Source organism: Trachurus japonicus, chromosome 21 (genome assembly GCF_045865225.1).
Source record: "Trachurus japonicus isolate A0001 chromosome 21, Traja_1.0".
NCBI lineage: Eukaryota > Metazoa > Chordata > Actinopteri > Carangiformes > Carangidae > Trachurus > Trachurus japonicus.
Window position 1 is genome coordinate 23,232,103 of NC_140927.1, and position 25,625 is coordinate 23,257,727.

At 41.0% G+C, this 25,625-nt stretch overlaps 2 protein-coding genes across 28 annotated transcripts in view; both read right to left on the minus strand.

The window, feature by feature from the left end:
* Positions 1–175: 175 nt before the first annotated feature.
* On the minus strand, positions 176–8,977 carry phf11 (PHD finger protein 11). Of its 4 annotated transcripts, XM_085765149.1 has the most exons (19): positions 8,707–8,977; positions 7,615–7,719; positions 7,391–7,524; positions 7,247–7,275; positions 7,105–7,157; positions 5,873–5,943; positions 5,726–5,775; positions 5,567–5,646; positions 5,448–5,470; positions 5,092–5,153; positions 4,920–5,008; positions 4,802–4,821; positions 3,602–3,636; positions 3,452–3,510; positions 3,158–3,284; positions 2,530–2,602; positions 2,246–2,394; positions 2,074–2,145; positions 176–1,141 (listed from the first exon to the last, which is right to left on the minus strand). In XM_085765149.1, exons 1-19 carry the CDS (start codon positions 8,824–8,826, stop codon positions 1,065–1,067), a joined length of 1,428 nt encoding a protein of 475 aa, XP_085621275.1. In that variant the 5' UTR covers positions 8,827–8,977; the 3' UTR covers positions 176–1,064. The 4 variants fall into 4 exon arrangements, with proteins under 4 accessions (XP_085621275.1, XP_085621273.1, XP_085621272.1 ...); XM_085765147.1 differs by having other exon boundaries at positions 2,246–2,602; positions 5,098–5,153; XM_085765146.1 differs by having other exon boundaries at positions 177–1,141; positions 2,246–2,602.
* A 719-nt stretch (positions 8,978–9,696) lies between these two features.
* The window catches only part of mcf2lb (mcf.2 cell line derived transforming sequence-like b), a 38,777-nt gene continuing 22,848 nt past the window's right edge, over positions 9,697–25,625 (minus strand). For 4 of the 24 annotated variants that reach the window (XM_085766262.1, XM_085766261.1, XM_085766251.1 and 1 more), the window contains exons 5-34: positions 23,890–24,009; positions 23,675–23,791; positions 22,786–22,935; positions 22,540–22,664; positions 21,870–21,984; positions 21,658–21,777; positions 20,764–20,955; positions 20,462–20,653; positions 19,345–19,504; positions 18,619–18,680; positions 18,444–18,529; positions 18,206–18,272; positions 18,001–18,116; positions 17,784–17,853; positions 17,584–17,676; positions 17,397–17,489; positions 17,164–17,289; positions 16,088–16,309; positions 15,902–15,994; positions 15,426–15,504; positions 15,174–15,246; positions 14,974–15,077; positions 14,624–14,716; positions 14,160–14,219; positions 13,829–13,894; positions 13,563–13,643; positions 13,043–13,152; positions 11,839–11,939; positions 11,627–11,730; positions 9,697–10,860 (exon numbers count right to left, since the gene is read on the minus strand). In XM_085766262.1, the coding sequence (XP_085622388.1) occupies positions 10,781–10,860; positions 11,627–11,730; positions 11,839–11,939; positions 13,043–13,152; positions 13,563–13,643; positions 13,829–13,894; positions 14,160–14,219; positions 14,624–14,716; positions 14,974–15,077; positions 15,174–15,246; positions 15,426–15,504; positions 15,902–15,994; positions 16,088–16,309; positions 17,164–17,289; positions 17,397–17,489; positions 17,584–17,676; positions 17,784–17,853; positions 18,001–18,116; positions 18,206–18,272; positions 18,444–18,529; positions 18,619–18,680; positions 19,345–19,504; positions 20,462–20,653; positions 20,764–20,955; positions 21,658–21,777; positions 21,870–21,984; positions 22,540–22,664; positions 22,786–22,935; positions 23,675–23,791; positions 23,890–24,009 (3,270 nt within the window). In that variant the 3' untranslated portion in view covers positions 9,697–10,780. The remainder of the gene's footprint in view (positions 10,861–11,626; positions 11,731–11,838; positions 11,940–13,042; positions 13,153–13,562; positions 13,644–13,828; positions 13,895–14,159; positions 14,220–14,623; positions 14,717–14,973; positions 15,078–15,173; positions 15,247–15,425; positions 15,505–15,901; positions 15,995–16,087; positions 16,310–17,163; positions 17,290–17,396; positions 17,490–17,583; positions 17,677–17,783; positions 17,854–18,000; positions 18,117–18,205; positions 18,273–18,443; positions 18,530–18,618; positions 18,681–19,344; positions 19,505–20,461; positions 20,654–20,763; positions 20,956–21,657; positions 21,778–21,869; positions 21,985–22,539; positions 22,665–22,785; positions 22,936–23,674; positions 23,792–23,889; positions 24,010–25,625) is intronic. The other 20 variants (XM_085766270.1, XM_085766265.1, XM_085766256.1 and 17 more) reach the window with 11 other exon arrangements.

A 25,625-nucleotide genomic window follows, 5' to 3' on the forward strand; every position in this document is an offset into this window, starting at 1 on the left:
AAGTGAACGAGTTTCACGGCGGATAATGTGTTATTTAGAGGCTGCGTTGCGTGCCCCGTGTACTCGCATTATACGCGGCTCTCGGCTGGATCTAATTTCGTCGGAACTACTTGTAATGACACCAAAGTTATCTGGGTGAGTAAATGATCGTATTTTATGCTAGAAATAAGGTCCATACTGTAAAAAAAAACGGTAACTGACATGAAGCAACTACACAACACATCAACAAAGAAAATAAAAATCAAGAACACCAGTTTTAGTTTTTATCTTAAACTGTAATTAAAATTTGTTCCAGAACATAAATCCCCTTATATTTTTGAACAAAACAACACATCTAGACTCCGCTGTCCCAACAGCACACAGAAAACTGCTCACGCAATTAGACTTTGTTTTTAGTCTGAACATAAGAATAGTCCTGTCCGCCACTGACAACATGGTAAAACAAACAGATTGAAGCAGTTTGGGGAACAAGGATCTTGTAAGACTCTTGAAAACACATAATCATCATCATCATCACCATCATCATCAACACAGTTCAGACGCCTCAATTAGACATAAACAAATTGTTTTTGTTTTTCTAGTCGGGGTCTGTAGGTCTACAATAAAATATCCTTCAAAAGTTATTGCCATGGAGATCTCAGTTACACATGAAAGCAAATAAGCTCAATGTAAACACTTTAAGTCATAGGAAGAATTTCTACATCTCATTCAGGCAAGATTCACTCACCATTTAGAGCTTAATGTGTAACAGCTCTGTGTAAGATGTCTGCTAAATGGAACTGAAACATGTTCAGCTGCTTTCTAATAATTTGTAATAATTTTGTACATTACAAAATTCAGTCTTAAATCTTCAAAGTTCCTTTGAAATACAAGTGCTAAACAATTGTACCATTTTTTTTATTATCTTACTGAAGGCACAAGCAGTAAAAAAAAATATATGAATATACTGTTTGTATAAAAATGTTTTAAAATGTCAGAGTAAAGAGTTTGAAATAAAAAAAACAATAGTGAGAAGGAAACTAAACTGTAACCTCGACCTGATCTGAGATCAGCTGCTGCTGAATTCATCTCCTCAGTGCTGACATGACGTCTTTCATCGCTGCTGCTGCCTTCGTCAGCTCCATTTGTTTCCTCTGCAACTCTGTAAATAAAAATAAATAAATAAATAAATATATAGTATATAGTCAATATAAGCCAAATTAAAAAGCTAAACACTGGTGCTATGGACTGACCGGCATCTTTTGTATTTACTGTTCTCTTTTTTGCAAACTATGACTAAAAAAAGTGTCTGACTGTTTCTATCTCATTGTTTATACTCTCCTATTATACATTATAACATGTGAGTTATACTTTAAATGCAGTTTCTTCTGCCATAGCGGTCAGTCAGCATTTCCTTTCAGACACACCCTCCTCTGTGGCCTCAAACATGCACTTGTAACTAACAATTATTTTCATTATCAAGTAATCTATTGTTTATTTTCTTGATTAAAAAAATGTAAAGAACAGCAGTGAAACACCAGCCTCCCAGAGCCCAAACTGACCTACAGTTGGAAAGCTATGCATATTTCATGTACTATCATTATAAAAGCTGAATGAAGACATGCAGCAAATCCTCAAATATGAGAATGTGCTTTAGGAATGTTTGAAACAAAGTTTTCAGGTTTAGCTGGTTCGTTTTCCTGCAGTCTAACTGCTGCAGCCCATTAGTAAATGAGTTTTAGGGCCAAACAGAGAGCCTCATACGTCAGTAAACATCCCTAAAAGCCTGGACACAAGCAACACTGAGAGACTGCAATGAAATCTACTGATGAGACAATAAAATCGTCTGCAAATAATGATGCCAAAGAAAGGTCACAGTGTCTAAAGGAAAAGGTTTGAGCCTCTTCAAAGAGCACTGCTGATACCTCACACTCTGTGTCTCAGCTCTTCTCTGTTACATTACTTTCAATTTTATCAGTCGAAACCCCACTTCATCACATATTTGTTTTCACAGTGATGCCAAACCACTTTTGACCTAGTGAGGAATGAAGAAACCTACCCAGATAAAGCCAAACTGTTACGAGTGCACCTCACCTCTCTGCTGCCTGTCCACCAGCTCTGTCAGCTTCCCAGAAGCCTCCATCACTGTTAGTGCAAGATCATAATCTGAGGAAAGAGAGAGTTTATGTTGCAGTGTCAAGATCATAAATGAGTCTAAGAGCAGAGATGTTTTGTGTGTGTGTGTGTGTAATGGGTCCTCTCTTACCCTTCTGACTGGCCTGGTCTGACTGAATCCTTCTGCCAACATCATTCATCTCATTAATGAAATCAGTGAAGATGGCCTGTGTGCAACCCGCCGCGTTGCAGCTTTTCCAGAAGCTCGAGGAGTCGGTGCTGGGCTGTGGGTCACAGCTACTGCCCGGAGAGGGAGAGGGAGAGGGAGAGGGAGAGGGAGAGGGAGGGGACATGCAGATGGCTTCAGTAGGAGCTAGGGAAACAACCGATCTGTCTTGGCAAGGTGAGTCAGTAACTCTGTGAAGGGGGGGGTACTCTGGAGAGGAGCTTGGCTGTGGGGCAGAGGCTCCAGCGTCGTGTTGATCAGGACTCTGGTCTGGACTGCACTCTGAGAAAAGAGACAGTATAATTTCTGTTTTGCATTGTTGAGTAATTTTCAAACTTTCTGCAACAACAGCAGCATCTTCAGCAAGACAAGTGGCCGCACCTTTAGAAAATCTATGCATCAAACTTAGATCCCTTCGAGCTAGAAAAGCAACTTCATCGCAGATACTAAACTCAGTAAATAAAAGATGTAAGGAAGACTGAACGGTCCTGTGAGAGGATGTCTGTCTCTTACGAGCAGCAGATTCAAAACCACTTCTCCGGGGGTGAAACGAGGCCAAATGCTCGAGTTGGGCTGATAAATATTAGCATTTCAAAATGGATGACAGGAAATGTCCCATTTACTCTCAAGTTTGAGACTGATGTCTGTAATTGAAGGAAGTGTCCAGGGACACGAACGCAGGAGAGAATCAAACCGACAGAGAAACAGGGCGGCAATATTCAAGTCTGTGGATGTTGAAGTCATCTGTCTAATATTTATCATAATACAGAATTTTAGAAAAAACATAAACACTGCATTTCAAAGGAGCTGTTCTACCACAGGAGGAGAAAAAGTTACCTTGATCTTCTCTCTCTTTCACGACCACTTTGGGATATTCAGGTGATGCATACTTGGTTGCGAGTGCAGACTTTGTTGTTGCCTCTGTACAGACTTCCACAGGAAGTAGACTCTCTGAGTCCGCATCCTGTGTAAAAAAATATATATAAAACATACAATATATATATCACAACATCCTCCGAGTGATGATGATCAATCCCATATAAGAAGTGGATAGAATTTGTGATTAAATAAATACCCTTTGAAGTTATGAGAGAACACTTTAGAGAAACAAAGTGTACAGTAACAACTCACTGAATCTGTGATTGGTTCAATTTCATCTTCATCTCTGCTCCTGCTGTCTGGTTGTCTTCCTGAAGAGGAGACAGCAGGGGGTTGAATACACACACACACACCACAAGTGGTAGCTACATGCTGTATATACAGTCTGCTCTGGCTGTTTACCTGAGGTCGACTCTGGAGGATCCCCTGTGTCTTTTCTGTGAAAGCAGAACATCGACAACAAATGATCGTCCAGTGTGCACTTTACACTGTACAAACACGTTAATACAGAACAACACAACAGGCCTAATAGAAACTAATGCTTATGTTTCGATATTTGTTGACTGAGTGTCAAATTCATAAATGATCAGGAACAGAGGATTTGAACAGAGGATTTTTGACAAACATTCACTCTGACTTAAAGCAGAAGTAAGCGATCCGGTTGTTTTGGCTAATGCTGCGTTCCAGGCAGGCTTTTGAAACCGTAAATTACAGCTTCATGTCACAACTTAGTAGCGTTCCAGGCAACCCGTAACTCGTGTTTCTCCGACCTGTTTTACCTGTGAAAGTCACTATAACGGCCACTCGTAACTTCCGACCCGTGAACTCGTACCAGATCGAACTGGTACGACTTCACAGGTCGAAAAAACACGAGTTACGAGTTGCCTTGAACGTACCATAACGTCTTGTCAGCCGATGGAGTTAGCAGCCCCCGTCCTCGTCATGGATCTATTGGTCCTCGTCCCTACGTCACCACATTCAGGCGCATCCCTTGGCTGCACACACAGAGGACCGCCCCTTTATGCCGTTCTCTCTCCTCATTGGATAAAAGTTGTAGGATACAAGGAAAGTTTTCTCCTCGGCTCAGAGCAGAGCAGAGTGACTGACAGACCCATGTTTTGGTCCAAACACTCTATGTAAGTGATTGCTGTCGGAAGATATAACTATTTAAGACTTATATTAACACAAAAATATCGCTTACTTCTGCTTTAAGTATGAATTGATTAGATTTTTGGAGGGTCAATGGTCACAGTGGGATCAGAGAAGACATTGTTGACCATGACAATAACAAACAAATGTCAAATAGAAATAGATAGCCAAGTACATGTACAAACACATGTGAAATATTATATTTTTTATTTCATTTATTCTTATTCCATTTTATATCTTATTGTATTCTGCTCTTATTCTGCTTTTTATTTTAGTAATAATAGAGTTTGTAACAAAGAAAAATCTAAATCTGAAATTATGTTCTGCAGAATCTCTGGCCATGAGGTGGCAGCTCTAGTCACGGTCACACACCACAAAAATTATTGCACAGTTTAACTCATTTAAAATAATCTTTCTGTGCTTATTTTCAGTGAATCAGAGATTTGGTCTTACCCGTTTGACTGAGGCATATTCTGGAAGTAAAGAAGAATGAAAGACGGATATGAGATTATTAAACATTACTACAACAACTCTAATGATGATATTAGTCAGGGATTGAAGTGAGACTTACTTGGTGCTCTGTTAAGGAGTTAATACTGTCATCTATATCGGACTCTAGAGGAGCGAAGATTTCCATTTCTGTGTTTGGTCCGTTGTCGTCTGTAGAAGAAATCAGTAGGTTAACTGGTTCAAGTTTTATACGCTGTAGGTTATGTTCTCTCACTTAAAGCCAATAGGTTGACCTGAACCTGAATCGTCGGATATTCTCTTGGCTGCAGCTTTACGTTTCGATGGCCACTCCTCTCTGGGACAGAGGACAGGTATCAGGTTATTATAACAATTGAAGCTGTTGGACTTTTTAAACAATCTAGAGAGGTGGTGGTGCAACGTGACATGCAAGCAAGGATGGATTCATCAAGGAAAGAATTATAATTGGAGAACAAAACAAATATAGTGTAGGAAAAATGTAATACAAATATTTTTTGAGCTGCATTAATGGCTGTTTACCTTTTTTTAATGAAATAAAATGTTACATAATTTACACAAACACTGAAGAAAAAAAATGTTGAACAGACAAGTCCAGGATGTAAACACTTACCCATTTTGGAAACTTAATCGCCTCTGTAACAAAAGTAAAATGATTAAAATCACTCAATCTTTCTGAAGAGATATTAATGAATAATGATATATAATGCTTTCTTTGAATGATATGTGAACCTTGGGATTAAAACGCGTAGCACTGGCGGATGAGTTTGAGTCACTGCTGCAGCCCGACGGTCCGGCCGCTGCTGAATCACCTGTCGAAGCAGAGAGAAGTTTAATCTGTGACACTACGACATGAAACAGGAGACAGGAGACGATCAGAAGAGGACTTACCATTGACGTGCTTCTTATATGATGAAGGAGCATGTTTGTGACAGAACATCCTTAAAACACACATGTCTGGTTGTCAGTGCTTGATCAGATATTGATGCTCATAAACTTATAAACGTATGAATGTTTATGAGCTGTGACCATACTTACATGATAATGCCGTTCGACAAACTTTCTAAGCTGATGTTTCCCTCTTTCCTCTCACAGGTGAGACAATACGCCTCATGAAAATAAATATGGAAATCATTACATCCTATACAGATGCCAGACCCAACATCTGCTGTGATGTTTCTTACTGTTTAATCTTACCCACTGAAATATGATGTAAAAATCTACACAGACAAATAAGCATAAAACCAATATTTAATTGCTACTATCAAAAAATAAATAAAAAAATAAAAAAATCTAACAAAGTGATAGTTTTCTTTTAAAGCCCCAGTATGTAGGAATTACCCCCATCTAGCAGTGCGGTTGCATATCGGAAATTTCGGATATTTACCTTGTGTTTCATTTTTATCGTCATTAAACAGCTTCAGACTAATAGTGATGTTAGATAAACGACTTGTAACCTGTTACAAGTAGAGTGGAGGCTCCTTCACATGGCTGCTGGAAACCAGACCTGCATCAGAGCCTCTGACCCGGTGTCACAGCTCTCCTCTCGTCTCGGTGGCACCGCGACTCCGCGACACAAACGCACCCCGTAAACAGTAAAGTTAATCTCTTGTTTATGACAGAAAAAACTACACACAATACACACACCGTAACACGTGTAACGTTATGGTAATCCATCGATCCATTGATTGATTATCAAAGGCTTCAAATGCACGAACGGGAGGAGGCTCAGTGAAACAGCGGCCGTGACCGGGCATGCAGAAATTATGCAATTAAAAATCGATGAACGACGTATTTTGATCAACATTATGTTTCAAATTAATTATTTTACTCGTAAACCGTGTAATAAGCGGGATAATGTATAGTTGGTCGGTTGTTATGGAGAACAACACTTGACAGTGGTGACAGTTTTAACAGGCGCTACCTGGAAAACTTTCTCCCCGAGCCGACAGCTCCGGTGAGTTTCCGTGGTTACCTACGGTCACGCTGCCACTGAACGTAAAAAATGGCTGTGCAACATGGCAGCCTCGGTTCGGTGCGCCCCCCCTTGTATATTTGTAACGACTTGTAACAACTCATTCTAAGGTACCAGAAAGATTTTATTTGTATAAAATAAAAGCTTTCACCTATAGTGAAATACGTATTTATGAAAGCAATATTTGATTTTTGCTAATAAAAAGCTAAATAAGTTACATACTGGGGCTTTAAAGGTTTGCAATTTTCTGTTTTGTGCTGAACTATAAGCAGTGGATTAATAAATCAATAATCACCTTCACTGATCCAGCTCCACTAGGATTTTTTACAGAACCATTGTTTTCTGATCCTGGAACATTGAACGCATCACAACAATTCACACATGGGGGAAAAAAAGAGTCACAGAAACAACAACAAATTTTTTTTTGACTTACTTACTTTGTGAACGATGTTTGAAGCAGAGAATCCTGATGCATGAAAATGGATAACATGGACATTTTAGGAAATGTGATTCAAGTGCAGGATGAATTTTTTCTAAATATTCAGGTAAACAGATATGACATGTTGATATGTTGCACTCACCCGTACTTCCCTTTGTCTGGATCTTCAATGATCTGAGCTTCTTCTTGAACTGCACAGGGGTAGTGGTAGGACCTCCTGCATTTTTTGATTTCACACCCCACAGTGGCGCCTTTTTTCTTACATCTTACACAATGCTATTGAAAGCAAACTTGTAAATAACAGCTTCAAACACACAATTAGTGGATTAGATCTACTCGAGACCTAAAAATGTCAGAAATATTTACCAGTTTGTTTCCTCTTTTGACCTCCTTCGACACATCTTCCACGGAGAAACCGAACAGGTCATCAAACACTGGTGAGTTCTGGCAGTAAATACCTGAAGAAAATAACTGTGAAACATAAAGAACACAAGTGAGTAAATGGTGACACTTTAATTCAAGTATTCAGCAGTTAATGACACACATGGTACATTAATTTAAAAGCACAAAAGAGTTTTATTGCTAAAGTAAGCTCAGCATTGATCCATAAAATTGCGTGTTCTCAAAATTTCCAAAAACTAAATTCAGAAAATTCCCACATAACACTTATGTTATTTAAAATTCATTATCTCTCTCACTAAGGCTCAACCACCAGATAAAACGGCAGATCGCATGTTATAATTGAGAAATGTTGATTTTAGAGATGGAATAAATAGGACATAGTTGTGAATGAAGATGCAGTAAAAGTTTTTGTTGTGTGGGTGAAGACGATAGTCAACATAAATCATGAGCTGATCATGATCATGTGACCATCAATAGTCCAGTTATTGATTCCACATACTGGTTTCAACAGACCTTCAGCATCACACAGAGAGACTGGTTATAGTCATGCTATGTAACTATAGGGGCGTTTTTGGCCAGTTTGAACTCTAAATTCAGAAAATTCCCAAATTAAATATATATAAAATTTCAATAAGTTGAGTTGAGTGACTTAAAGATTCATGATCTCTCTCACTAAGGCTCAACCACCATATTTACAGCCCATTTTGCATATATTTACATACATTTGCAAAAACAATTTATGTTTCAACCATAACTTACACCTATATTGAAAGAGAAATATGAAGATAAGGCTGCATAACTTCTGACTGGGACATATACTCAACTACTTTCATCTACTGATTGAGTGATTTTAATCGATTATAAGTGTTTTTCCTGTTTGTCAAATCACAGTTACTGAACTTAACGTTACATAAACTTGACAGTTTCAACTTCCAACTTTTCACTTCTTTGTTTGTCTGTTAGCGTAGCTGCTAAATGTAGCTCACTAGCTTGTTCGTCGGCAGTGAACTGGAGAATCTAAACAAATGAGATATGAATGATACTTTGAATATTTACCAAACAGTTCTGATGGGCCGTGACTTGGTCTTTGGTCGACAGAGCCCCGGTTGTCCTCGTCTCCTCGGACCGCTGACAGAGGACACAGTGGACTTTCCGCCCGGGGCTCATCTTCACCATCTTCACCGGCAGCTCCACTCGTCTTTAATCGTCTCCGCGCCCGGTAACGATTAATTCAAACCGTCTTTGTTCCTCTTCCCTGCAAAGCTTTTCAACAACATTTCTACGGTACCTCCCCCGCCGTGTTTGCAGCGCCCAAGCACTGTGGAGGTGGTGGTGGTGGGTTGCCAGGTAGTGACGTTAACCCCCCCATCGCGTTCCTCCAAAACATCTTGTGGGATTCTTGTGTAGATCTTGTGGGGAAACGACTAAAATTTCCGGTTTCTCCGCCTTTATATCAAAGTCAAAGTATCTTTATTGTCCCAAACAGGTAAAATAGGTTTGCAGCCAGGAATATGCACACGCACGACATTCAAACGCACTGCACAGATGACAAACTGTGCAAATGAACATCTATATTGATATATCTATTATCTTTTCCGCATCACATAATCGATGATACTGCCTGTTCATTGAATATTAAGCTGAGTTCACTTTATTCTTCACAACTACGGTGGCTCTGAGGAACCAACGCTCTGCAACTTATCCATTTTTTACTTTCTGGTGTTAAAATGATCGTTTCAGTTCAGTTCGTCTAAAAACAAATAACTTTACACCTTTTAAATTACTTGGTTGTAATAGATTAAAAAAAGAAGATAATAATCTACCCCTTTTCATGGTATTATTCATGACTTTGTCTACAAAGTGTAAATTGCGGGTTTTTACAAAACCTGGCAACTGAGTTTGTCAGTTTCAGTTTCATTTCTGGTCAATGAATAAAGGCAACTTCTGGAGAATGAGTTTCCAGTTTTTCTTTTCTTTTCTTTTCTTTTCTTGACACAAAAACAAATCAATAATTGGCTCGACACATTTACACACAGACACAAGGACTGAATTATCACAAGTTTATATTAAAAAAAATTAGACAAGTCACAGAGTAGTGACATCGACATACTTAATGTACAATATAGCATCTCCGATAACAAACATTTCATGACAGACGGATATTAATGAACAATATCTACATTCAGAACATGATCCCTTCACAGGGAATAAGTTAGCACTATACAGTGATCTCTGATTATTCACACTGAAAAACAGTTTTAGACTGCAGCGTACATGAACTATCCACAGAGTTAGACCATGAAGCCATCAGGGGCCCGAAAAGACAGAAGCTCATACACAGTCAAGTCCGGACAGCTGGTGGCAGAACAGGTTTGCAGTGACAGAGGCTGACAGAGAGAAACATAGCAGACAGGAAGTGAAATAAAAAGAACGAACAAGGAGAAAATATGAGAAGAAAATTAAAAATTGACAAGACATACAGTATGTGGGCATTTTGAGCCCTTGCAAATAAATTAACACGTGTAAAAGGGGAGAAAAAAACAGAGAACAAAGGTGATCAGACCCTCAGAAAACATTCATTGAAGCTAAACGAGCTGTATGCCTTCATCTCTTTTCCTCATTTTATTTACATTAACACAGGAAATGTAAACTAATCGAGTGAATTAGGGTAGATGAAAAAAAAAATCATCCACATTTGATCAATCATCTCTCTGCATTTTAATGAAAACACAAATAGATGCATTAACTGAGATCAGTCCTGCTGGCCCATTCATACATCTATTACATCATAATCACACAGCTCCTGCATAAGAAACAGACCAAAGTGTGTGACTAAGGGGCAGATCGCTTTACGACACTATGAAATCACCGTATGTAACATATTCATCTGTGCTGCGTCCTCACTGTGCAACGGCACCACAGTCAAATCTATAACATGTGCCACTCTCGTGATATGTGGGGTAACAAGTGCATGATTAAAAATAACGATGAAAAAATACAGCTTTCTGTGGAAACCTGACAAAATACTTATGGAGTAGTGGTGTTGGCGTTACAGCACAGAGAGAGAGCCACGTGATGCTAGCATTGAAGAGGGCGGTTTGGTGATGGAGGAAGTGCTCGGGAAGGAGGTTCAGGGTTTGATGTCGGAGAAGCTTGTGTAGGTCTCGCTGCAGCTGGATGATGTGCTGAGGTTTCCAGAGCCACTGCCTTCTGTCAGAGTTACAGATGTACTGAAGGTTAATGTTTGGGATATAAGAACACTCATTAAGGTCATAAAGGGATAGTTCAACATGTTTGCCTATTGCCATAATCCCTATAGTCATAGCAGTAGGTTCATTACCTCTAATTATCGGTGCATGTTGTTTTGAGATCCGTGGGGCAGAGACGTGAGCTGCTCAGCGAACACAGTGGAGGTGAACGGTACAGGTCCCCTGTCCCTCATCAAACTCATCAAATACACAATCCAACAACTCTAAAACTCTCTGGTGGACAAGTTGTGACCTGCACATTCACCACGCTATGAAATAATAATGTAACATTAGGAGACAGAGTTGTTTACGGGGCAAATGCATAACCAGAACTACATTACAGACGCGGCTGCTGGGCGGAGTGATTTCAAAAGCGCAAGTAGTTCTGAGTATTTGCTTCATGTGTCGTAATGTTACATAATTATACATGATTGTTTCATAGCCTGGTGAATGTGAAGGTCACAACTTGTCCACCAGAGAGTTTTAGAGTTGTTGGATTGTGTATTTGATGAGTTTGATGAGGGACAGGGAACCTGTACCATTCACCTCCACTGTGTTCGCTGAGCAGCTCACGTCTCTGCCCCGCCGATCTCAATACAACATGCACCAATAATAAAGGTAATGAGCCTACTGCTGTGACTATAGGGATTATGGCAATAGGGGAATTTGCCAAAATATTGGACTATCCCTGCAATGCGTCATGCACTGCACTCCTTTTGTTTGAATACCTGAGCTGGTGAGAGACTGGCAAGACTTGGACTTTCCAATGAGTGTGATAAGATTAGCAGCAGCGATCCAGCCCTCCTTAGAGGAGCTCAGGTTACGAACCAACCTGCATGACCACACACACACACAAACACACACAGACACAAATTAGTATAATCATAATGCTGCTGTAGCTTTTATTTCTAACAAGCTCCACTAAAGTTTGTATGCTCACCACTGTCCATCATCTCCCTCTTTGACCAGCTGCACCACATCTCCGTTTTTCACCGAGAGCTCTTTTTCATAGTCGGCTATCACTGTGTATTTCCCAGCGCTCTGTTCACAGACAAGACAAATAGCAGACAAACATTAGATAATCAGATCAGGCCAGATAATGTAATGTCTATATGGCTATTGAAATCACAATATGCAATACCCAACATATATGAGCAGCATTTATTTTTGATTAAAAAAAAAAGGTACAGTTAATCAAACTAGAAATGAATCAGAGTCTTATTATATTCTCCAAATAAAAAGGGAACATGTCTGTCCCATACAAGCCTACAAACCTGATGTATAAATATGAAACTACAGTATCAGCATCTCATAAAAACAGATGACTCATGCCACTCAAAAAAAAAAAAAAAAAAAAAAAAAAACGTGAGGGAATACCATGGGAACCTTTTATGTTCGTCTCCACATAATTTGAAAAAATGTTCATGAATAAAAACTTAAAATCTGTGTTTACAACAATAACTTGACACTGCCCAATATATCAGTGGTGTGCGTCAATGTGAAGCTTTTCAGCCGCCCCCAAGTGGCCAAATCATGGTACAGAAAAACAAAATAAAGCAGTGGTGAGTGAATGGAACAAACAACTTAAAATAAAATTAACTTAGCAGTGAAGAATCAATGAATTATAGATATTAGGGAAGATCACATGATATGAATAACTGAGAAACGTTGATTTTAGAAATGTGTTGTTATTACATTTCATATTTGATAAAATGTTTTATAAAATGCAGAAATGGAATAGCATAAAAAAGGACATAGTTGTAAATTAAAATGCAGGGGGTGTCGTGTGCCTCCTCTCTGCCTCCCCATTTCCTGTCTCTCTATATACTATATTATACTATCCAATAAAGGCAAAAATGCCCCAAAATATACTTTAAAAATATGCAGAAAAAAATGTATGTAGGATAGTCAACATAAATCATGAGCTGATCATGTGACCATCGATAGTGCAGCTAATTATTCCACATGTACTGCATCACATGGTTCCATGGTTCCATGAGGTGTTTAAAGTAAAACGTTTTACAACTTATAATTATCCCCTGGGACCACAACTAACTAACTAACCCAAATCCTGCTCTAACCCAAAGGCACAAAGAGGAAGTGAATTCTCATTATTTGACGTGTTTGTCACACACAAGACTCACCAGCTTCTTGCCGTTGTCGTCCTCTGGGTCAGAGTTAAGGGGCTCCTCGGCGCTGGAGTAGCCGTCGTGCTCCTCTGAGGCGTCCAGTGACAGGGAGGCTTTGTTCCAGCCTGAGGAGGAAAACACAACAGGTGCTTAAGTTTACATCAACATGTAAATTCACCTGCTGTCAGGACGGACGGACGGACGTGGGAGGAGTGACCAGTAGTGAGAGATCTACAAGAGTGAAAGAGTGAAAGGCAAGAGAGGAGGTGAAGCAGCTAATCCCAGGAATCCCAGCATGACACAACCAGCCTCTCCGCTACGTATTTTATCATCAACTCTAAGCCAGGGCATGCAGCTCTAGACTTTAAACTCTGACTGAAACTAAGAAGTAAAGTGACAGGCAACTGATGTCTCCATATCAGTGTGCATTTCTTTGAAAGAAACGTGAAGACTTCAGATGGACGGAGAGTAGACCATCTCTAAGTATTTACAGTAGTGAAACAGTGCACCCAACACACAGCCCGTGCCAGTGTACCTCTCCACTTTGTCTGTAAGAGACTATTGGTGCTGAACCACCTGGCTCTGCTCAGGTGGAGGGGCGGGGGAGGACCTGCATCTGAGAGACAGGAGGAGGCAACGGAAACACAGCCAGTCACTCTCCCTGCAGCAGCGGCTACAGCCAGTTTAAAGATCAGCGCTATAGAGACCGCGGCTGTGGTCAGAAATCATGATGGATGAACAAACACCCAGGCAGCGAGGGCACATCGTTTTTATTTTAAACTGAACAACAGACCGACTCACCTTTGAAGCCGAACGGTGTCGGGTCGCTCTGGCGTTTCGTCTTGTGATCGGGGCTCGTCGGGGATCCTGATATGAAGCAGGAAAAAAAGGCAAGAATAATTGTTGAGGAAAGAAATAACCATAGCAAAAAATATTGACAAGAAAAAGCTAAAGGAGTAAAACAAAAACAAAAACAGAAACATAAAAGACGGAGAATGATAATGATTTAAAGAAATCCTAACACAGGAACTGATTTTAATAAGGAGAACAAATAGGAAATACAACTCAATGTTGGAAACACAACATCACATGGCACCATACAGAATGACGCTGGGGTCTAGAGCTGTGATACCTGCCAACTGGAGGACTGTCATGGGTAATGTAAAGCTTTTATCATCAGTAGCTGTGGGTTCTGTGGAGGGAAGCATGCAGGTATGTGTTTGACCTACTGAGCAAACATCTTGAAAATATATCATCTTTACTCAGTTTGGTAGTTATAGTTTGACATTTTTGGAAATTATACACTTATTTGTTTTCAATATTTGCCATAGAGTTCAATAAAAAGACCAAAACAGGTCCAAAAGTCAACAGAAACCACCTGCCAACTCTTCTATAGCTCACTAACAAACATTTAATACATGGCTCGCTCAACTGCACAAAAACTGAACAAATTGTCTCAAGTCCTGTCGTCACATTGATTTAAGAGAGATTAATAACTCTTCAACTTCCACTTCATCAAAACGCAGGTTTTAACTTGTACAAATGCAGAAGATGATGTGATGTGTTGGATAAGAACTGAAGCCGGCCTGCAGTTACCTTTCTGAGCTTTGAGGTTACTGAAGCCTTGTAAAGTAAAGCGCTTTTTAGCCACAGCAGCTCTGTCTGAGGTAGGGCTTGTCACAGCCTCATCTGACCCAGGAGGAAAAACAAGGATACAAAAAAAGGGAAGGAAGGAAGGGAGGAAGGAAGACGGTAAGTTAAGCAAGTGCAAAAGAAGAAAAAACAATAAAGAGGGAAGAAGTTCTACGTTTAAGTGGTTAAGACAGAGGTCTATCAGCAGAAGAGAGGGGGCAGAGATGTGTGGCTACAATACATGCACTACAAGTGCTGAAGACAGATTGGTTGAGAAAAAGAAGTTAAAGTTACATTTGTCTATTAGTGCTCACCTTTTCCAGTGGGCTTTGGTGAAGAGGAGTTGACATCAGGGCTGCAGGGCTCAGCTTTCTTCTCCTCTCCCTTTTTAAAGCTCTTCTGACCGCTCTTGAATGGACTGTGGGGAAAGAGAAGTGGACGGTAAGAAGCCTGAACAGGAAGGAACTGGAAGGACTGTGGCCCGACTGTGCCACCACCACAAATAAAAACCCACCTGAGATTTACTGTAGCACTGGGCGCAGGGGGGAACTGGAAAACCTGGTCTGGTGCCCTCTGCTGGCTGGCTTCTGAAACAAAAGGGTGTGTGGGAATTAAAAACTAGGCTCTGTCTTTTTACCATCATAACAGAGAAATCACAAGTGTCTCAATTTCTGGTTAAATATAAATACTAGTGTGACCAGGAACCTGGAATTGGATATTAATGTAAAGAAATGTGTTTGTGATGAGGAACGTCGTCTTTCCGTACCTCTGCATGCTTGCAGCTGAGTTGTCAGAACCTTCCTGATCTCATTCACCCAAGTGGTTTTTACTTCAGTTGTTGGTGCCTGAAATAGGACAGTTAAATATTAAAAGGCTGAAGCTGAGCACTGTTACCAGGAGATAGACAGACACATGTGCTTTAAGGATACGCCTTGTCTTTATTATTGTATACTTCTCATTAAGACTCTGTAATTTCATAAAACCTGATGTTACCAAAACATTTGAGCCTCACATTAATAAATGCTGGTGAGAATGAATGGGACTAGGACACATTCAAAATGTATTAATTTAATTAGGTTTCAGACCATGATTCTCTCTGACATAGAGGGGACATACAGTATATTCCCCCCATTTATAGACAATTAATTAATTAGGTGCTGATGTAGATCATTTATGAGGTTTGTTGTTGACAGTTAAAAATGTGAAATAGCACAAAACCCTTAATTTCTACGCATCACTCACCTGAACAATATAAACCTCTTCTCTTGAGTTGCACCAGACTTCAAACTTCTTGTTGTCTCCCTTTGCGTTCTCGGTGATGCCCACAGCGCTCATCTGTTTAAAAAGACAAATTAAGGTGGAAATTCAACAGATTTTCTTAAATGCAAAAGGATGATAGTTCATGACAGAAGTGTTGAGGCCACTGACATTCAGAGACTGTTTGAAGCTGTATGAAGGAGCCTTCTCGTAGCCTTCCCCGTTCTCCTCCCGCCTCTTGCAGAAGAGCAGAGCTTTCTCGTGGAGGAAGAGGTGTCTCTGCATGGGCTTGAACCGGGCCAGGTCCTTGACCTTGGCGTGACCCTTCTTGTGCTCTGTCCACACGCTGAATGACCCCTGCATCAGCAGCTTTCCCAGCTCACTCAGATTACCCTGGAAGTGGGAAGACGTTGTTAAGACAGACCATGTACTACTTATAGTTCAAAGTACAGAGGCCATAATTTAATATTAATGCATTATTTAATCAACTGAACCTCTGATTTATTCAATGTATCTGTTTTGTGTCTATTTCATGTTCTGTATGAGACAGTGTCCATCTGGAGAGTCTATATCCAGACATGATGTCTTTCTGAGTAATGCGTCTGTACTTGGGAGCAGCTGCCAAGTACATGTCTCCAAATGTCCCGTTGTGTCCTTGACCAACAAATCAAAAACAGTTGCAAGTCAAGTACGACAACACCAAAGTGTCTAATTTAGAAAAGTTACAACAAACAAAAGTCCTTTCAAGGAAGCCTTGAAAGATGTATTCTAACCACCCACCAATACATGCTGCAGATATTTACCAGGAAGTGATGTATTGAAGAACAAAGATTATACTTATTGATGATTATATTTAGTCCTTTGGACTATTTTGGCATCATTCGATTACAAGGTCAATTTTTTATTATGAGACATTATTTTTCTGTATATCATACTATATTTAGATATCTAAATTTGAATGAATTTTTAGTGTATATTTAATGACAGGCCTGTGTTTGTTTGATTTTTTTGCATGGCTCTTCTCACTGTGACAGTATTTGTCTCTCCCATTTTGCATCCTTAGATCATTTCCTTTTTTAGATTGCTGAGATAATCAGGCCAGTGAGACAATCACAGGACATCACAGTTTGGCTTCCAAATGATAATGTGTTCAAAGACAAAACCCAGGGTGTCTGTCATTTGTTTCTGTCCCTATATCGAGCATCTGTTCTGTGACTGATTTGCCTGGAGACTGTTTAATGTCTAACCTCATATCCTGTAATGGCGATGAGGTGCATGGAGTCATTGACGGCCTTGAGGATGCCTAGGATGGAGGTGAGGGCCTCCTGCAGGTCAGCAGCCCCCTCACGGCCCTTACTGTACTTCAGCATTTCCTGTAGTACAAAGAGAACAAGAACTTTATGAATAAAACAACTCAGATCCCACACAAAACAATGTCACAGTCCAGCTTTAGATCTGTTTCCAGCAGACAGGATCATACCTTAAGCAGCAGCTGATACTTGGTGATCCTCTGAACAGGCTTCAGCAGATAAGAATCTAAACCCAGTTTATGCTCCAGCTTTTTCTGACACTCCTAATTCAACAAAAATAGAGAAAGAACGATAGTAAATAAAACCACACAGATGAGAAAGGAACGAAAAGCTCAAAACCAGAGCGAATCTGTTCACCTGGAAGAAGGCGCAGTCTGAGCACTGCCTCCACAGGCTTTCAGAGCGAGGCTTGTTGTGACAGTACTTCTCATAGATCTGCAGGTCTGTCATCTGAGGAAGGAAGAGCAAATGGTTTGTGTTGAGGACACCTCATCAACAGCTGGATTCACAGCTGGATTCACATCTTAGTGCTAGTGGAAATCTCATAGTTCACTCACCCTCTCTATAAAACACCTCCCAACCAGCTCTGGGCAGTCGGTGTACTGCTCCAGCTCCCTCAGGAACGTCCTGGAAAAGACAAAAAAGGAGAGAGGAGAAGATGGGTAAGAAAAAATATATAAAAAGTATAAGATTGAGAGATCGCAATGCTGTTTCTACAAAATGTGGAGTCACAGTGCAGGTGTCCTCAACGGCAGCCAGAGGGCGCTCAATCACCTCTTGTGAAAGTGGTAAATTTCAGGCATGTTGCCAAACAGAATCTCCTTTTTGTTCTGCAGAGGAGCAGGGATGAGCTGAGACATGGCTGGATTGTCCATCTCAGAGGCATATCCCTGCAACACACACAAGTAAAACACATGACGTATGCAGGCACAGGTAAGAGAGGGAGGGAGAATATGAATGTTGAGTGAACAACAAGCACCTGCAATACACAGAGCAGCTCCTCAACGTAGGCTCTCTCAGTTTCTAGCAGCTCGTTCATCACGTGCCTGCAGACAGAGGGAGGACGGAGTGAGATATGGGCAGTAAGGAAAAAAGAAAGGGATCAAATAAAGGATTTTGTGGATGCGCAGCGCTATAGATAATGAGATAAGTTTTCACACAGCCCATCTGCTGTGTAATTCGATTACAGATGAAAGAGCAGCGGCCGATCCGCTCACCTCCTGAGCACTGCCAGGTTCTCCTCCTCCTCTGACAGAGAGGCATGTCGGCTGTTACCGTCTCCGTTCTGCAGTTGGCCGTTTCCCTGGGAAAAGCAACAACAGCATTAGGATCACGACGATAAACAACAGATGATACAAACTGAGGAGAACACGTGGAAAGAAACAAACTCACTTTCTCACAGTTGTTTCCAGAGTCCGACTCTGAGCAGTTCTTCTCCTGCTGAGCTCTGTGTGCTGCAGATGAGGAAACAGAGTCGTTATTTTTCATCATTTTTAGGTCATAAAAAGTAGCAGTCCAATGCAGCGTTTGAAGCAATGCAGGCTTGCAGTAGATATAAACAGATATTTGATAGTAGATATGACTAAAAACAAAGATCCCTATGCATTTAGCTGAGGTCTGGTGTTTTACCACTTACAGCTGAAACTGGAGGAAGAATTGGAAGTGGATTTGTCAGATGTGTTGGTTGGCGGCTGCAGCAATTGAGTTTAATTTTGTTTTCTATTGGATGTTTCATGTGGTGTTGTGCAGAGTTTTGTTTAGTCAGATAAAAGCAGATATTGATTTACGACATATGGAAGATGCAAAAAGATTAAGTCGACTATTTATATGAAACATTTGGATTAGCTCATCCTGGAGAAAACATGTGGGAGATGAGAAAACAAGATATCAAGAAAATCTGGAGATATGAAATATCTTTTCTTTCATCCTGTTCTTGTTTGACCATTGTTCATACATTATTTTATAAAAACCATAAGGTGATACATATTTTCCCATGTGGGATGGACAAGACCGGCATACACATAAATAATAATGAATTAACTAACTTTACATTGGTGTCATGCAATGAATTAGGAACATAAAATCCCTCTGCACACATGAGGCTGTGTGGGAACTGACCAGGCGAGCTGAGAGGGGATTTGATGAAGGCCTCAGGTCTGGGGGCTACAGGCTGCACCGGCCTGGTCTGTTTGGCTGCGAGCTTCTTCAGGCTGACCCTCCTCTTGTCGAACATCTCCTGCATAGACACCTGCTTCTGGAAAGTCTTCTCCACTTGGTCCTGACACACAGGAAGTCATCAGAGTTAGTGGTAATAGTCAGATGAGAACAACAACAACAATGGTCACTGGACGGTCAGTGTATCTTTTGGTCATTGGATTTTCTTTTGATGAATAGGAATTAAAAAACAGAAGACAATTGGTTTATTTGATTTTCATTTTGAAATACAAAAAGTCAAATTGAAACACAAAGCATTCTTCTTTTTGAGTGTCAAAGAGCAATTAACTAAATTTTAAAAACTGATTGATTTTCATGTTCTATTTCAAATAACAAAAAATAAAATCTCTAGATAACAGGAATTAAAAAACAGACCAAAAACACAGATTTTTTTCATATTTTGACACCGGATGTTGTCATTTTTCAAGGCAAGAACGCCAATGAGCCCTACAGTATCTGTGTGTGGGTCTGTAGGCCAAAAACAGGTATTTGGAGCCCTACTCAGATATGATTTTAGACATGGCAAAACAAGGCCTGACATCTACAGAAATATCACATAAAAGTGGAAGAGGATTTTCTGCAACAAGTTTGAGGAGATTTTGAGCTGAAAATGGCAGATTGATGGGAGTCCCCAACGTATCTGGAGTTAGAGGTGGAAAAAGTCATAACTGAGGTTTGAAACTGTTATATCTCCCCTTTGCGCTTCTTCTACAGACCAGTCCAGCCCACGGTCTTGCCTTGAAAATGAAATTCTGGTGTCGGAACATCTGTTTTTTAGTTTCTGTTGTCTAGTGATTTTATTTTTTGTTATATGAAATAGAACATGAAAATCAAACTGTTGACTGTTGTATTTCAACATGAAAATCAAATAAACCAATCTTTTTTATTTTTTAATTCACATTCATCAGAAGGAAATCCAATGACCAAAAGATCCACTGACCCGGGACATTCATCATCGGTCACTGTATCAAGTTGTTTCTATCTGAAATGTAAAGACATGTGCTTTGGTTGACCCTCTCACCTTGAACTGCTGGTTGAGCACGGCCTCATATTCTGTCCAGATGGCGCTGAGGTCCTTCAGCTGGTTCTGGCCTGCGTTGTCCAGGTAACGCTCCAGCTCCTGCAGGGCTAACTCAGCTCCCTCGTGGGACTGACACTTGTCCACTGGCTGAGAGGCCAGCAGGTAAATACCAGCATCGACCCATTTAGAGGCCTGAAGAAGACGGAGGAGGAGGAGGGAGAGGTCAGAAACAAACCACACCAGCTGTGTGTAAGTGTGTGTGTGTGTGTGTAAGTGTGTGTGTGTGTGTGCCGTCTCCTCACCCTCTCCAAACACTGATGCAGCTCCATGGCTTTGAGGATATGGTCCTTCTTGGCCCTCAGGCTGCTGCTCACGCTCTCGCTGATCGCTCTGAGCTCGCTGCATTTGGGCTGGATGGAGTCTTCAGCGTAGTGCGAGTTCTGGATCAGTTCGTCTCCCTCACGAGACAAAGCCAAGGCTCGGTCCAGCACCTCCTGTGGAGCGACAGCGTGGCCTGACGGTTACTGCCACGGCCAAAGGTGTCATCCAACAAACTCAATATGATTCTAACTAAACCTGCTACAGACGTTGATCAGCCTGAAATCTGACGCTTTTTACATATTCCATTCAACAGAATTTATTCATAGGAACTATGAGCATATGGGATGTCGTACAGCTCAGTGGGTTGAGCAGGCGCCCTATATACAGAAGGTGTAGTCCTCGCTGCAGCCGTCCCCGGTTCGACTCTCCCAGTGGGCATTTGCGGCGTGCCATTCCCCCTCTCTGTCTCCCCATTTCCTGTCTCTCTCTGACTATCCTATCAATTAAAGGCTTAAAAGCCCCAAAAATACACAAAAAAGAAAACTATGAGCATATGAACTGCTACATTTTTTGCCATTTTCTAACTAAGCACATAACTTATGAACTTATTATGAACATGTTTTCACACAATCAACCAATTTGTTTTTGGTAGATTTGGAAATTTGGTAGAAAATACAAACTAAATTTCTATTATATTCATTATTATATCTCCATGATAAAAGGTCTCCCAGACGTTGAGCTTTATTAGGCCTGACTTTAGATCATTTATAAAGAGACGCAAACAGAAGTGAGAATTCAACAAACCAAGATATTATTCATCTATTCACGCTACGGTTGGACAAAGCTTTGATTGTGAGGGGCGGAGTATCACTTACACAGACTCTCTCCTCATAGGTGGTGAGTTCACTGAAGATATGTTCGGCGTGGGCCGGGCTGATCCCGACCTCAGAGAAGGTTGCAAGTTTCTCAGACACCTGATCCAGCAGAGCCCTCACCTGCAGAAGAAAACACCACAGTCAGGGGATCAAGTTAACTGAGATCCAAGTGGCGGAGGATTTTAACCCGCGCTAACGAGGCTCCAGCTCACCTCTCTGTAGTTGTGTTCAAAGTGGCGCAGTTGGAGACACTGCTCCAGTTTGGTGTGGTGCCTCACCCAGAACTCATCGAAAGCCCTTTCCGTCTCATCCAGCTGAGACAGCAGTCTGACAGAGGAGCAGAGGAGGAGAGTAAGAGACAGAAATGGAGATGGAGTGGAAAAACAGAACCGGCAGTTGAGCAGAGAGAAAAAAAATGGCAGTGGGGGTTGAATCGAATAAAGTACAAAATGCAGTACAGATGCTGACTGAGGCATTTGGATATTTTTTGTGTGTTTTTATGTGTGTGTGTGTGCATGCTGCGTAATAGAGCTAATGCCAGTTGACAAGCGAATCAGTGCCGTTAGTGCTGCTCAAAATACTGACTGACCTCAAAGCACACTGCAGAAAACACAAGTCTCCTGGCTTTACCACTACGCACCGCTGATGACTTAACTAAAGTGCAACTTATTATCAAGTGACTGCAGTGTGTTACCAAAAGTCTAATGATGTAAATTATTGGTTGTGTCTCAATGGGAAAAACAAAGAAAACTGCAGACTTTTACTCATGAATGGCCAAAAAAGCAAGCTTGCAGAGGTGCAAGCTGTGTTACTTGATGAAGACTTCATTTCATTTCATCCATCAGAATTGGTTTGCTCTCTTATTTCACATGCGGCTCTAACCTTTGCACCGTGGCCAGGTTCTCCATTTCATCCTGGTTCATGTTGTGGTCGGGGTCTCGCACTACAGGCTCATTAATGCTCTCCAACAGCCTGCCCCCCTGACCCAGAGCCACCAGCAGATCCTCCTACAGACAGAAGGTCGCACATGGATAACCCAAACACACAACCAATGCATTGTGCTGTATATATATGTAAATATATAGAGAAATAAATCAAAACTGTGCATGTGCATAGACAGGGCCTCACCTTCATTTTGTCTTTCTTGGTGGTGTGTGTGCTGAGCAGGTTGGTCGTGGCCTGGATTTCATTTGGGAGTTCAGTTTCAGCCAGCTCCGTCCCAAACGACTGCAGGGTCTGTGCCGTTTTCTTGACCATCAGCGCAAAGCCTTCGATAGCCTGACGAGGACAAGACACAACAGAGAATGTCTCCATGAACGCTCACGATGAGTCCAGAAAATGTGCAGAGTCTTCACTGTTTGGATTCAGGTGCTGCATTATGAAGCTGATGTAAAGAGATGTGAAGGTATTTTTTGTTGACAAAGTGCTTCGCTGCAGCATATTTGGTTTTCATCAAATCTTAAAGGGATAGTTCAACATTTTGGCAAATTGGCCCATTGCATATGCAGAGACTGCTTGCCGAAAAACTGCCCCCGACGGGAATGCGCATCAGCGGTTTTGCATGAATTTACCTCTAAAACGTGGTGAATGTGCAGGTCACAACTTGTCCACCAGAGCGTTTTGGAGTTGTTGGATTGTGTATTTGATGAGTTTGATGAGGGAAACCAAGAAATCCCATTAGCCTCCGTAGTGTAGCTCTGAGCAGCTCACGGCTCTGCTCCACCGTTCTAAAAATAGCTTGCACCGACAAATAAAGGTAACAAACCTACTGCTATGACTATAGGGATTATGGCAATGGGCCAATTTGCCAAAATGTTGAACTATCCCTCTAAGGTTTTTATAGAAGGGTTCAATCTTGTTTTTCAAATTAACTTTCATCACACCATCCTGTCCATCTCTTATGTATCTTGGCCTGAGCTTCCTTTAGATATTTCAAACCTCTAACCATTTGCTTATTTAACTTTATATATAAATTTCTGCCATGCTACTTGCTCAGTGTGAGGTCTTGTGTACATACAGTGCGGTGAGAGATCCACTTCTCATGACAGTACTCCTGCGTTCCCCCGAGCTCCTGGGTCAGCTGGCTGCGGTCGATGTAGGAGTGTAGCTCAGTTATAGAGCTCAGCATGATCACCTGAGACGGAAACACACTCTTCACTCACATGTCCACATTAAACATTATGCGCGACGGTCGGAGCCTGAATCAAAAAGGTGAGGGCGACTCGCACGCACCGGCACCTTCATCTTGAACTCATCCTTGTTGAACTTGAAGAGGATGTCGGACAGTGTGCGCTGCAGGAGGGTGGTGGGCCTCAGAACCAGGACCAGCTGGAGGTTCCCAGGGAAGGAGCCCTGAAATGAGAGAAAGGATGAAGACCGTCGCTGATGTAACAAAACAAACAGGATCCTCTTCCTCCTCCTCCTCCACTCTGAGTCAATTATACATCACGCTTCGGCTGAACGTGTCCTGTTCTCTGCCGGTGCTTCTTGTGTATTACGCCCTCCTTTTGTCTCTCCCACATGAAACCTCTCATTCAAACACATTCAGGCCTGTACACAGAGTGTGTGGAGAACAAGTGAGTGAGAGGGGACTGTGTGGGGGGATGTGGGGTATCCTGAGGCAGAGACATTAATCTTCATGTCCCCAAGATGCTTGTGCATGAATTAATGAGGCAGAGAGATCCAGAACCAGCTCATGCATGTGTACAGTAACAAGAACACAGGGTTTTAGTTAGTTTAGATTTTAATTTGCATATATTTTGATGCATTTATTTATGCAGAGACCCTTTTTTGTAAAGTTTATGATTTATGATTTTGGGCTCCATAAATTAAACAGTCATCTCAAACAGGCATACACAACATAAAAGTCAATAGCCACTTGGATGAAACTTTTAACTAGACACTGTTGGAACCACCAAATGAATCCTCCTTATATTTATCACAGTGTGTGTCCACCACACACACAAACACACACACTCAGTGCAGCCAACAGAACCAATAAAATGCCAATTTAAATGTCAGGATTGACACCCACTGACAGACTTAAGTGCTGCTGCGAAAGCACTTGGATGATGGTTGAGGGTGGACGCAGATCTACCCGCCCGAGGCAATGCAACTGTTAATGCAGCTTTAATTAGCTAATGACCTAAACGGATGCTTTGCCTGATTGGCTGTCCTCCCCTAAGTGAGTTGAAGAACACTGTTCTCAGCAGAAATAAAAACGAAGATGTCGTTAATAATAATTAAAAAAAAACGTAGGGTAGTTTATGGGATTAATAAATCAATTCTGTGTTTGTCCCTGCTGACCTAGTGGAAGGAAAATTGTGTTGGAAATGGTCACAGCTGTTTCTAAAGACAGATATGATATACTGTAGTTCTCAGGGTTAATGGTTTTGATACTGTTGCAGAAACTCACTTCTTCTAGTCTTCTTTTTAATAAATCCAAAAACATGTTAAAGAGAAAAAATCAACATCTAATTGAATGATCTTACCAGTTAATCAAAGCCTGATACACGTTGATCATTAAAGACACGACTTGACCACTGCACTCAGCGATGTATTTGTGTTTCTCTATGATAAACATGAGCACTGCAGTTTATTGTAAGATGATGCCTGCTGTCATGAATCCTTAAAACCCCTCAATTTACACACTATTAATTCCCATTTGAGTAATTTTTTGCTTAATCCTATGCTGCCCAGTGGTGTGCAAACCCCAAAATGAAAAAGTTTCAACACTTCACACATCTAATCTTACCCTCTTTTGAACTAGAAGAAAAACAAAGTCAGTTCAAAACACACTTGAAGTGATACCATGGCCAAAGCAACACATAGGAATGATTATTTAATTAAATACTCATGGCTACCAGTTGGTCTCAAGTAAGAATGAATGGGTTTAGGGGTCAGGGCCACAGTCAGGAAAGAGAAATAGGAAACTACTGAGAGAATAATTCATTTCTTTGAGAGACGAT

Bases quoted from the DNA above. Each gene is read 5' to 3' on its own strand.
- phf11 (XM_085765146.1), bottom strand. From the start codon at position 8,826: ATGGTGAAGATGAGCCCCGGGCGGAAAGTCCACTGTGTCCTCTGTCAG. The intron at 5,154-5,447 runs GTAAGTGTTTAC...CCTCTGTCCCAG, and splicing joins CGATTAAGTTTCCAAAATGG to AGAGGAGTGGCCATCGAAAC. The intron at 3,511-3,601 runs GTAAACAGCCAG...TCTCCTCTTCAG, and splicing joins TCCTCCAGAGTCGACCTCAG to GAAGACAACCAGACAGCAGG.